Raw genomic sequence first — 12,432 nt, 5'->3', positions numbered from 1 at the left:
ACAGTCACACAGTTGCCACAGTGAGGAGGGGGTAATCCATGACATAATGGGGCAGACCAGCAGAAATCCACCACCATCACGTACCGGTCATTTCTGCCCCTTCACTCAGTTTGGAACCAGAGCGGTTCCTGCAGCATCATCTGATCGAAGTGCAGTGCGTGTTGATATCAAAGAGAGACAATGAAAAGAGACGCAGCAGTTCACAAGCCTCCATGGTAACAGCATCATGAAAGAGACGGTCCCCATGGTGATCAGAGGGATACCTCACAAGCACCATGTAGAGAGGCGAAAACGGGCTTTTTGAAACGACTGAAAAAGGTTTTAGGGATTGATCGTATCTGGCACAGAAATGCTGCATATTAGAGAAACAGATGGTTTGAAATCAAAGCATGAGGTTTGTTCTTGTTGTTCGCCTCACTTCTGCTCACTAATTGGCTCCTTCTGCTATTACTGGTTTGAAAGTCATGCTGAGCGGCAGTTTCTAGGTGACCAGTTCACACCAAACACAGTTTGACAAAAAAAACAAAACAAAAACCCAACAAACAAACAAAACAAACGTTTTGCTAAATGGTGTACATCTGAAATCTTCCTGAAGAAAATAAATTCTTGGCATAAAATAAGAAAGGAAACAAAATTATAAGCCAAATAGCCATGTAACAAGACAAGCATTTAGTTTAGGTAGACGTCTGTTCTCAAGATTGAAACAGTTCCTTGTCAATTTTATAGACTTGTAAGTGTAATTTATATTTAAAAAGCAGCAATCATTTGATTTTGTGTGCTGCTGGTGTAATCAGAGGGAAGTTAGAGATATCGCTAATTGAAATAAATGGATGGAGTATTAAATATTCTGTTATTTTTAACTATTTTCATAATCTCTGCACATGATTTAAACAACAACAAAACAACATAGATTCACTTATTAAACAAAATATAACAAAAGATCAATTTTGATTTCTTTTAGCTGAAGAAAATAAACTTTTTAAAAAGTGACCAAAGTATTGTTCTGTGACATGTCTGAAAAAAATCGTGGGTGTTTTAATACGCTTTTGTAAATGTTGAGAATGCAAATGAAACAGATTGTAAGATAAATTTTATAATGTTATAAAGTAAATAAATATAATGTAACTAATGTTCAAAAGGTTTATTCTCTGCTGTCTGGGTTGGTATTTATTGTAATTTATTATGATAGGTGACTATTATTGATATTTTTATTAAAATGCTAAAATATAAGAAAGAAATCTTTTAAAAGATAAATGGAAATATATATATAGAAAAATTAAGTCTAAATTATGTTCAAAGTGTTAAATCCAAACTATGTTGGAGAATTTTTACCTAGTTTTGTGGATTTTTGGCAAAATGTGTTGCTTTTAAGTTTTAATCTGGCATTGTGTGTATATGTGTTTATGTAATTTGGGACGAGATTTAGTGCTGACAAATTGTATCAACTGAGAATTAACATACATCACCTTCATATGCAGCACATTTTGCAGTTGTGACCATCTTTTTGATTTTATTTATTGAGACATTTTGCATGCATGTTAGAAGCCCTGCAGATTTCTATAGAGGCATAAGGTTGATTTTTGGAGGACAGGACATTAGACATGCAACCTCAAAGGGACGTCTTTGCTCTGTGTGTGTGTGTGTGTGTGTGTGTGTGTGTGTGTGTGCGCGCGCGCGCGAGCAACAGGAAAGCAGAGAAGGGCCTGGAGTGCAGCGGAGAAGGAGAGCGTGAGGCGGAGAGGGAGGAGGCTGTTCTCATCAAAAGAGCTCTCAAGTTAATGAGACCCCAAAGCCCTCAGACCCCCACAGCTCCACACACAGAAACAGAGATAAACAAGGAGCCGGAGGGAAACGTCTACTGGATCTGAAATGACGTGGCGGGAGGTGAGGATTCTCATTTAATGCTTGGATTTGAGCAACAGGAAAGTTGTACATTTTCTTTATAATTCATAAGTATATTTGGAATAAAAGTGGTTGTTTATGATGATTTAGTTTTATTAGCTGGAAGTAATTTGTAATTTATGAGTTTATGCTGAAGCTCCCGATCACAGGCTCTTGATCTGACCAAATTTATCTCAGGTTTTTGATATATTCATGTTTGCTTTTAAACAAAGATTTTCAAATTATTCCAAAATTTGGCACTTAGTTTTCCCCTTAAAATCAAATCTTTGTTTTTGAGATCCTAGAGTACCAACTGCAGTACAAGTAAAATGTTTCTCCGTTGCACTTGGTTTGAAAGTCCTGCGTCCTGAAAACTCAGAACCATATTATTTTGTCTATATCACAGATCCAGATATAGACAAAATATAGCTATAATATTGCAGATATGTAGAATATGAGCAAAAACAAAAACATCCTGTTCTTATTTTGTCACAATGATGGACATTCTCTAAAACATAAATACCAGCTTTTGCTGAAAAACCAAAACTTTAAATCACTTTTCTATTTTTCCTCAGTTTTTCTACAGGGAACTAAACCAGATGTGCCCAACAAATGACCCAAACAACTCAGGCCACACTTTGTTTACTTTGGATTTATCAAATCTTGTTGTAAAACTGTAGATCACAGCATGATTCTCTGTTTATCATTTTATAATCGATCATTGCCTCACTCCTAGTTAACCTATTTTTTAGGAGATGTTTGTCATTATTTTATCATTGTGTCATAAATGAGACCTAAATCAGGATATGTTTAGCAGAAACATGTATTAACCTGTTTGAAAGTCCTTTTTGTTGCATATATTTACATTTCAAAGTCCCCCTAATATTTTAGCAAACACATATTTACAAACCTCTGACTTTCAACAACATTTTAGTTTCGTGTTTTGATTCATTTAGTCATAAAAATTGAATAGAAGAACTAAATACAAGCTAACTTTGTTCATGTGCCCTTTTTCCGCCGAGGAGCTCCGCAGTAGGCAATTCTGGAGTGCCGTCTTAGCAGAGCTGCTTGGCACCCTGGTGTTAGTGAGCGCTGTGCTGGGTGCCTCTGTTCCAGGGCCCGGCGAGGCCCCAGTGGGGCCCCTGTATCCAGCTGTGGCAGTGGGTGTGGTCATTATTTCACTGGCACACTGCTTTGGAGAAATAAGTGGAGCGCAGGTAAACACCGTACAGCGACATTTAGAAAAGAAATTTTTATTTTTTTCCACAAAACAGCCAAAAGGATGTTGAATAAATGTGATGAAATTGTCCATTAAATTAAAAGTTGGTAAAAACAGAAGATTTTATGTAAAGTTAACCAGTTAGTAAATAATTGCAGTTTCTCTTTTGGCTTCTGATTTATTGATCGAGTGCTTCAGTAATGTCACCTTCCTAAAATAATGACCTGATTTTTTTTTTTTACCTAAATCATCAAATGGCAAAAAGTGGAGTTTTTGTTGTTGTTGTTAAAATCACTTTTGGCAAAAAATGGCTTAGGCCATCATTTTAGGAAGGTAACAATAATCAATATCAGGATAGAAATAGTTTAAAAAAGAAAGCAGAAAATACAGTTTTCCATTAATTAGACATACACACATGCATGTTTTTGAAAGAATCATAAAATAAAAAATACACTTTGTGAAATCTTGTAGTGAATGCCGACAGTGAGGTGAAATTCAAACATGCTGAAATTGATTTTATTAGAAAGTAGAGAAGCAGTTTGTGTCTGTGTGTCTGACCAGGTGAACCCGGCTGTCACACTGTCCTTGCTGGCCACCCGGAAGCTGGACGCTCTGCGGGGGGTCGTTTACATGGTGGCTCAGTGTTTGGGGGCCTGTGTAGGGGCCTCGGCCCTCTATCTGGCTCTGCCCCTCAAAGCCACAGCTGAGCACTTTGTTAACAGGGTCAGTTTGCAGAATGCAACTGAGTTTCTGCTAAATATTTCTCATACTTTTCTTCTTAATGCTTCCTCTGTCTCGATTCCTCTTAAATCACACTCAGGTTCCTGCAGATTTGAATGCAGCGCAGGCTCTGTGCATCGAGGTTCTGTGCACCTTTCAGATGGTTTTCACCATCTTCTCAGTGGAGGAGCAGAAACGGAAGGAGAGCGTGGAACCAGGAAATCTGGCCATTGGACTTTCTCACACTGCTGGAGTGCTAATAGGGGTAAAAAACAAAAAAGCTAGACTCCTGGTATATTTGTTTACATAAAAATTTTGAATTTTAATAGATAGACCAACAATAACTAACGCATTATTATAAAACCGAAAGGAAAGAATGCTAAAAATTTCAGAATATTTTATAAAACAATCTGAAAAGTGTGGAGTGCATTTGTATTCAGAACCTCTTTTCAAAAACTGTAAATGGGGTTTTCCTCAGGTGTCTCACACACCACATTCAGATTGTTATTTGTAATATCGCATACAAATATTATATTACAGTTTGTTTTTGCTTTAATTGAGAAAAGTTTGCCATTAAATAAATACATCACACCACCAATTAACAGCAACAACAACTGTGTGTTAGGCCCGTTTCTCTGGTGCCAGTATGAACCCGGCTCGCTCCTTGGGTCCAGCCATCATCACTGGATTCTGGGAAAATCACTGGGTAAGACACACTTTTCACTCTGCAGCGTGGAGATGCTTCATATTAACTTTTTTAAAAATTATTTACAATAAGTAACTAAATTTTTATTCTTTCCTTTAACCTTTTATGCTGCATTAAACAGGTTGCATGTAATGTGCTACAGGCAGTGAGAGTCATTAAATAATTAGCAAAGATTTATTGCAATCTAAATTCATAGTGAGGACAATGGTCGTACAAATTTTTGAATTTTGTTCAGTTCACAGAGAAAATCAACCTTAGCTCCTCCTCAGGTGCGGTACGCTCTGCTACTCTGTCATCCACCTACAGGTATACTGGATCGGTCCGATCATCGGCGCTCTACTGGCCGGAGTGTCCCATGAGTTCTTCTTCGCCCGCAGCGCCTCTCGCCAGAAGCTGGTGGCCTGTTTGACCTGCAAGGACATTGATATTGTTGAGACGGCCAGCATGACCGGTTCGTCTCTGTCCACAGTCACTCAGAACGCCATGAGAGCCAAACATGCCAACAAACAGGAAAGCAACTGAAGACGGACGGTGGTTTCGTCAGGCTTCGATGGTGATGAGCGATGGCAGGAGCAGAGTTACCAACGGTTAAGCTCCTTAAACGTCCTGTGCCAAAAAAAAAAACACAAATCAGACTAATGATCTGAAGATTGTTGTGTAATAAATAAAAACAAATCTGGTTATGATAACTTGCTTAAAACAGAAGAAAACCGTATCACAATCTAAGAGTTTCATATCAGTCAATATCAATAATTATTGATTAGTTTTTTTTGTTCTAAATATCTGAAATCCTGCCAAACTGGTGGTGTGACGTTTCCTGTTTTTTCCACAGTTTTTTTTATTTTTAAGCAGTTAAGAGACAAAGTGGTGGAACCTTAATCTGCTGCTGCGGCAGTTACTCAACAGGTTGTTGCTAGGTAACCACAGGTTACTCAACAGGTTGTTGCTTGGTAACCAAAGAGTGAGTGAGTGAGTTAGTTGATGCCACCAGTCTTGTTTATCTAGCAGTGACAGGTTGAGCGGCTAAAGGCTTTCCTCTGCCTAACTCCCCCAGAATGCTGTGCGGTTCTGAATCAGAGTTTGGTGAAGTTATTGGATATTTTATCAGACTTTCTATTGAATTTGACTTTGAAGAATTTGTCCTTTGACCTTGAATTTGCCCATTACTGTCTTGTTTTGGTTAACCAACAATCTTTTCGTAATTTTCTCGATTTTATTTCCAAATCTTTAATGGAGATGATGGTGGAAAAAGGGATTTTACATTAAATTAAGAAAACCCTGAGCATCCTCTTCATGAGACTAATTTTTACTGAGAATCATAAAACTTCCTAGGCTACAAAAAATAAATCATATTTTTGTCATTTTCACAATAAAAAAAAAACCATTTACATGACATAGGATAAGTACTGCCTTTATTGCCATATATGAAGCTGGAAGCTAATGTCGCTAGGTTCAGTATTCTCTTTCACATAATCAGAATATGTAAATAAAAAAGGGACTAATTAAAATCCTGCTGAATAACAGCCTGATGTTTCCAGATGCATCTTGTGTTTGTGATCGCTTTGAAATGCTAAAGCGGCTCTTCGCCGGCGCTGTGGGTTCAGTGATGCTCTCAAACAGTCCGTCCACGTCTGTCTCTTCTCATACGACCTGCTATTCACAGGCAAATGGACCTCCATACCTCTGTTGTGGTCCAACAGGGAGAACAGAATAAGCTTTGTACTTTAAAATGGAAACAATGGGAGTATGAGCACAGTTTCTGAAGAAATGTTTTGTTTTCGTAAAACCTTTAAGAATTGTTGTTTCTCGGTATGAACTGATATTTATCTAATTTCTGTTAGATACTAGCTGTTTTTATTTCTAGATTTTTTTTCCTATGACAAACACAAAAATCTACGTATGTCTTTTATTGAGAGAAAATGATGCGTGGTTTCAAGATGGTTTCAGAACCAGCTTTTATTGCAATAACAGCTACAAGTCTTTAAGATGTATATTTCTACCAAATCTGCATATCTAGAGAGAGAAATGTTTGTTTATTCATCTTTGCATAACAACTCAAGCACGTCCCATCTTTCCACACGTCTCATCTCTGGTTTCATCAAATGATGCAACAGTTTGGGACGTTTTGTGTTTTAAATTGTTTGTATGAGGCTTCTACTAGTACCGTTTGCGATCAATTGCAACTCCAAAAATCTGATTTCATTCACGTTTGTAATTGGAATATTGATCATCACAAGACTGGACTTTGTTATTTGTGTTGCATAAAAAAGTTGTTTTGCTATAGTTTCATGTTATTTAGTTTATTTCTGGTGAGTCTGAGGAAACCTTTAATATTCTCTTTACTTACCTTTCACCAAACTGAACTTCACCGCCTTTTTTTAATGAACGATCCAAATATAAATAATCTGAACTGAACTTGATTTATTTCTGAAACTATTTGAAAAACATGAATCCTTTTCCTTCTGCTTCACAACTTCTTTGTGCTGGGTGGTTACATGAATACATAAAAGTTTGTGGTTGTTACATGAGAAAATGTTTAAGGAAAACTTCTGTAAGACACTCTTAAAGACCGACCCTTTAAAACAAGTCAATGTTGACTATTATTGTAAAATCTTTAAATAAAACTCTTGCCATAAATGAGCAATGCTCTTACTGTGTATATTCTGTTTGCACATATGCCCACACACTCAGAAAGGCTTGCAGTTTTACAACACACTACATAAAGGGGTTCACACACACACACACACACACACGCACAAAATGCACAATATCTACCACAGGACCAGCATTGTGTGTGTTCTTTCTGACATGTATAAAAGGCAGTTAAAACAACAAGATCAGCGTTCTGCATTCATCACCGCCAACACACACTAGCAGCGACGGCTCTCTGCTGCTCAGCTCTGGTGAGCACTGATGTTACTCAGTGCCGCTGATCCCCCTCATCATGTCTCTACAACACACACACACACACACACACACGCACACACACACACACACACACGCACGCACGCACGCACACACACGCACACACACCCACACACACACACCCCGAGTCCACTGTGATCAGTCAAAGTCTTCTGCCAAACACAGAAACTAGCAATGCTTTGGTTATTTACTCGTGGGATTCTGGTTGACTTTCTGGTTTGCAGCTCTGTTGGCATTCTTGGTTTCCTTTTTGCACGAATCACTTTTCTTTATTAAATACTGTTTGATTTTAACAGCATTTCAATCACTTCAATCATCACATTTCATCTTTAGGTGTGCGTTATTTTTAGGTTATTTTTGCTTCTGTTGTTCATTTTCCATCTAACTGTCTCTTGCTGTAGCAGAATCAACCAAAACCCAGATAGTCAAGTACAGGTTTTAGATTTTGTCACCATTTTTAATCCTCAGCGATGGTTTAAATGTCTGTAAAACAACGGCAAAGTGAAGCTGCAAAACATTCCCCTGAACTTCACTGCATTTGTATTTTTGTCTTGTCTCTGAGCATATGTAGCGACCTTGCTTGTTGCAAACAATGGTTTCACAGGGTCAGGCATTTCAGTGTTAGCGCTGTTAGCTTTGGGCGTTTCTGTGTGGGGCCCCAACTGTATTATCTGCATGCGTGTGTGTGTGTGGGGGGGTGGGGGCGCGCGTGTGCACACAAGCATGCATGTCTCGTTGTGCACAAGTGTGTGCTTTCTGCCCTTGTCCATCAGAATTTATATCTGCACGTTGTGACAGTTATGATATGTCAACAGATGACATGTGCCCTCAAGAAAACCGTCTCCTCTGAGTTTCAGCTGTTCCTCCCAGTGGAGGTTCGGCTCCGCTTCTGAACTGAATATACAAAAATAACCCTTCTTGATCCTATCAGTTGTCTGAAAAGATTTGTTTTTCTAACATATACTTCATCTGATTTGGCTCTTTGGTGGTTTTAGTGGAAGTGTAAGAAGAGAAGCAACAAAAGGGGTTCAGTTAGTTTGATTTAGGATGTTTAGCGCTGCAGTACCTCACCACCTCCCCACCCTCAGCCCAATAGGGGGATTATTACGTCACCTGGGGCCTCAGGAGGGGGTTTTATAAAGCGCCTGTCTGGCCCCCTTCCCTCCCTCACAGAGGCTAAAAGGTCCACTGGACGTCTATCACCGTCTGTGCTTTACAATCCCCCAGTTAGCATTGATGCCCACCTACTTTTGAATAATCTAAGCATCTTTGGTCTGTACTCACATCCCACATCATCTCACACCTATGTCTTTGCCACAGGTGGAGAGAGGTGGCAAGCAGCTGAGTTGACTTTACCAGCGTAGTGCACAGTTTGGTAAAGACCAGCAGAGTCCAGTTTTGCGTTGAAAGCGGCTGTTTTTCAGCTGACACTACAACAGGAGATTTTTTGTTGTTTTAGCTGTTTCATGAAGGACTGAAAAGGTAAATTACCTTTTCTTGAATCACCAACACTCTTCTCTTGACTAAGAACTTCAAGCACACATCATGTGGGAGTTTCGGTCTATGAATTTTTGGCGGGCGGTCTTCGCTGAGTTCTTCGGGACCATGTTCTTTGTATTTTTCGGCATGGGTGCCGCCCTGCGCTGGACCACCGGGCCTTATCACGTCCTTCATGTGGCCCTGTGCTTCGGTCTGGCGGCCGCCACCTTCATCCAATCCATTGGCCACATCAGCGGCGGCCACATCAACCCCGCGGTTACCTTTGCCTACCTTGTCGGTTCACAGATGTCGTTTTTCCGTGCCTTTTTTTACATCTTCGCGCAGTGCCTGGGCGCAGTGGCGGGAGCTGCAGTGCTGTACGGGGTAACGCCTGGGAACATGCGAGGCAACATGGCAATGAACATGGTAAATATCAAGGCTTAATGTTCAATATCCTATGGGTCAAACATTTGCTGCATCTCTTAATTTTTGTGCCTCCAGCTGCAGCCTGGCATGAGCCTGGGGATGGCCACCACAGTGGAAGTGTTTCTCACCTTCCAGCTTGTTGTCTGCATCTTTGCTGTGACCGATGAGAGGAGAAATGGCCGTATGGGATCAGCAGCCCTCTCCATCGGCTTCTCTGTCACTATTGGGCATCTCATGGGGGTGAGAGTTGCAGGAAAAGGGTAAAAGCAACACAAACTTGTGCACATAGACAATCTTTAACAAATGCATGAATTGTGTTTTAGATGTACTACACCGGTGCTGGAATGAACCCTGCCAGATCTTTTGCCCCTGCAGTGCTCTTCAGAAACTTTATCAACCACTGGGTAATATCTTTATTGTCATTTATCATTATAAGAATTTTGATTTATCAATGTCATGCTAAATTCTGATTAATGATGTTTAACCAAAACTCTATGTATTTCTGTGACTGTTAGCTTCACTATTTTTTCCAATGTTTGTTTATTGAGAGCATCAATAATTACCAAAAAAATTGAAAATATAATTAAATGCAATTACTGTGTGCAGATTAGTGATTCAAATCCCACTACTTTATGTAACTAGTATCCTAAAGAAGCATATAGCACACAGGTATGTTCTTTCAACAGCCGTTTTTGTTTTCCTGGAGCTAGAATTGCTGTATCGGCCACACAATTACCTAAAAAAAGAAATAATAAATACTTAATATCATGACTTTAGTCCTTACCACAATACTATAAAATATGGTGATAAAAAAATCTTAAAAATTAAATAAATATAGAATATAATATATATAAAATAATAAAAATAATAAATATAAAATAAAATAAAAATAAAAAATCCACATCGACCTATCTATCTATCTATCTATCTATCTATCTATCTATCTATCTATCTATCTATCTATCTATCTATCTATCTATCTATCTATCTATCTATCTATCTATCTATCTATCTATCTATCTATCTATCTATCTATCTATCTATCTATCTATCTATCTATCTATCTATCTATCTATCTATCTATCTATCTATCTATCTATCTATCTATCTATCTATCTATCTATCTATCTATCTATAGATTTCTAGCTAGCTACCTAGTTAGCTAGTAAGCTAGCCAGCTAGCTCGAAACTTTCTCTAATAATAAAATAAACTAAACAGATACGTATATCCACCATTATCCAAAAATAAGATTACATAAAATTTATTAGAAAATCACCTAAAATATAATAACAGACAGCCGTACAAGTGTCTGCACAGCTGCGAATGGCATCGTGTAGAGCTCAACCATTGACAACTTGCATGTCATTTCCTGCAGGTGTACTGGGTTGGGCCTATGATCGGGGGTGCCATGGGTGCCATCTTTTACGATTTCATGCTGTTCCCCCGTATGAGAGGTCTCTCAGAGCGCCTGGCCACACTGAAGGGAAGTCGACCCCCCCAGAGCGAGACTCAGCAGGACACTCGAGGGGAACCCATCGAGCTCAAAACGCAATCCTTATAAGCTGACCCAGTCCCCGTTTCTCCGATTTTGGGAGTCTGGGGACGAGGGACAAATCCCTGAGCTACGCTGACCCCCACCCACCTCAACTGTTCCCTCTCGACCTCATGCCTTCATACGCTCCTCTGTACAAGACTAACCCAAAATGTTCTCAGATATCCTAAAATGTAGGTTCACCACCTTCAACCTCAGCACACAACGAGAATCCTCAACCCCTCTTCCCCCCACATAGTCCTCTTTCTGTACTTCCACCTGGACATTGTGCTTTTTAAAGCCTGCACTACTAGCTGTCTCGACTCTTCACCGCCGTCTAAGATGCAGAAGGGTGAGGAAAGCCTGATATCAAACCGAGTGGTGAGGGTAGAAGCGTGTTAGAAAGTGGGAGACGGGAGCAGGATGAAGGTCAGAGGGAATTATAGAGATGGGAGTAAAGCGGGAACTGGGTTTGGATATGACAGAGACGGGAACGCTGTCAGTTTTAGGTTGTGTTAGAACAGTGAAGATGGGCTTGCTTTTCAGTATTCATCCGAGCTTATCTCTCTTTTTTTCAGACACAAGATGAGGATGTAAAAAAAAACAAAAAACGTTTGATTTTAACAGGGTTTCAATCATTTCAATCACCACATTTTATCTGTTGGTGTGTGTGTTTTAGAGAGAAAATGTGAAAGAGATTGAGAGCGAGAGAGAGAGAGAGAGAAAGAGAGAGTGTGTTTGGAGGTGAGTGTGTGTATATGTGCTTACTTGTGTGATCAAGTTTGCAGATCCAGTTGTTCTTATTTTTATTTTCATAACCACTCATCTGTTTTGTACCATTACTTGTGTTCAGTTTGTCATGCCATGATCATTTCTCCTCTCCCACCTGCTTGATGTCTCACAGTTATTTGCTATTTTATTAATTTTTACATAAATCATCTGCTTTTTTTGTTCTGAACCAGCATAATCCACAACAGATGTTGTATCCCAGGCATTTGGTCTTCTTTTAGTTATCTGATTCGTACTGGGAGCACACGGTGTTTCAATAAAAAAACAAAAAAAAAAAACATAAAAAATCTAAACTTTACACAAATGTTGGCTCATTTTTTTAATTTTATTTTAACCTGCAACTTTTAAACATTTGAAGTACATTTCTAAACAGCGTGAAAATAAAACTTCCATGTATTTTTATGTGACAGACTGTCGTGGACAGTGTTTTTTCCACGACACAGACCAACACAAAATAGTTCATAATTGTGAAGTAGAAGGAAAATGAGATCTGGTTTATTAATTTTTCTACAAATAAGAATCTGAAAAGTTTTCATTTGTAATCACCCCCCTTTACCAAAATACACCCCAAGATAAAATCAAGACACAGTCCCAGATGTCCCTGTATGCCACACAGCTAAAATAAATATTTAGTTTAGCTGAAAATAGTGGGAAAATGTGCATTATGTTTGGTTTAACAAGCTCTATTGCCCTTTGTGCTGGTCAGAGGGACTCAAAACTTGACTTAGACAAAAGCCAAGAGCTTTCCCTTTTAG

The 12,432-nt window shown here is 39.0% G+C and overlaps 2 protein-coding genes across 3 annotated transcripts; both read left to right on the top strand.

Annotated features, from left to right (window-relative positions):
* Window positions 1-1,802: 1,802 nt before the first annotated feature.
* On the top strand, window positions 1,803-5,190 carry LOC102222608 (aquaporin AQPAe.a-like). 2 transcript variants are annotated; one of them, XM_023338890.1, is made up of 6 exons: window positions 1,803-1,884; window positions 2,907-3,098; window positions 3,662-3,823; window positions 3,921-4,085; window positions 4,446-4,526; window positions 4,833-5,190. In XM_023338890.1, the coding sequence occupies exons 1-6, from the start codon at window positions 1,870-1,872 to the stop codon at window positions 5,046-5,048; spliced, it is 831 nt and encodes a 276-aa protein (XP_023194658.1). In that variant the 5' UTR covers window positions 1,803-1,869; the 3' UTR covers window positions 5,049-5,190. The 2 variants fall into 2 exon arrangements, with proteins under 2 accessions (XP_023194658.1, XP_014325261.2); XM_014469775.2 differs by having other exon boundaries at window positions 1,805-1,884; window positions 2,904-3,098.
* A 3,438-nt stretch (window positions 5,191-8,628) lies between these two features.
* On the top strand, window positions 8,629-11,798 carry LOC102234616 (lens fiber major intrinsic protein-like). The gene is made up of 4 exons (XM_005801755.2): window positions 8,629-9,356; window positions 9,432-9,596; window positions 9,680-9,760; window positions 10,733-11,798. Exons 1-4 carry the CDS (start codon window positions 8,997-8,999, stop codon window positions 10,916-10,918), a joined length of 792 nt encoding a protein of 263 aa, XP_005801812.1. The 5' UTR covers window positions 8,629-8,996; the 3' UTR covers window positions 10,919-11,798.
* Window positions 11,799-12,432: the final 634 nt, after the last annotated feature.

The sequence above is a fragment of the Xiphophorus maculatus genome, chromosome 1, assembly GCF_002775205.1.
Source record: "Xiphophorus maculatus strain JP 163 A chromosome 1, X_maculatus-5.0-male, whole genome shotgun sequence".
Classification (NCBI taxonomy): Eukaryota; Metazoa; Chordata; class Actinopteri; order Cyprinodontiformes; family Poeciliidae; genus Xiphophorus; species Xiphophorus maculatus.
The sequence above is the reverse complement of the archived record's forward strand: the minus strand, read 5'-3'. Positions and strand labels throughout refer to the sequence as shown.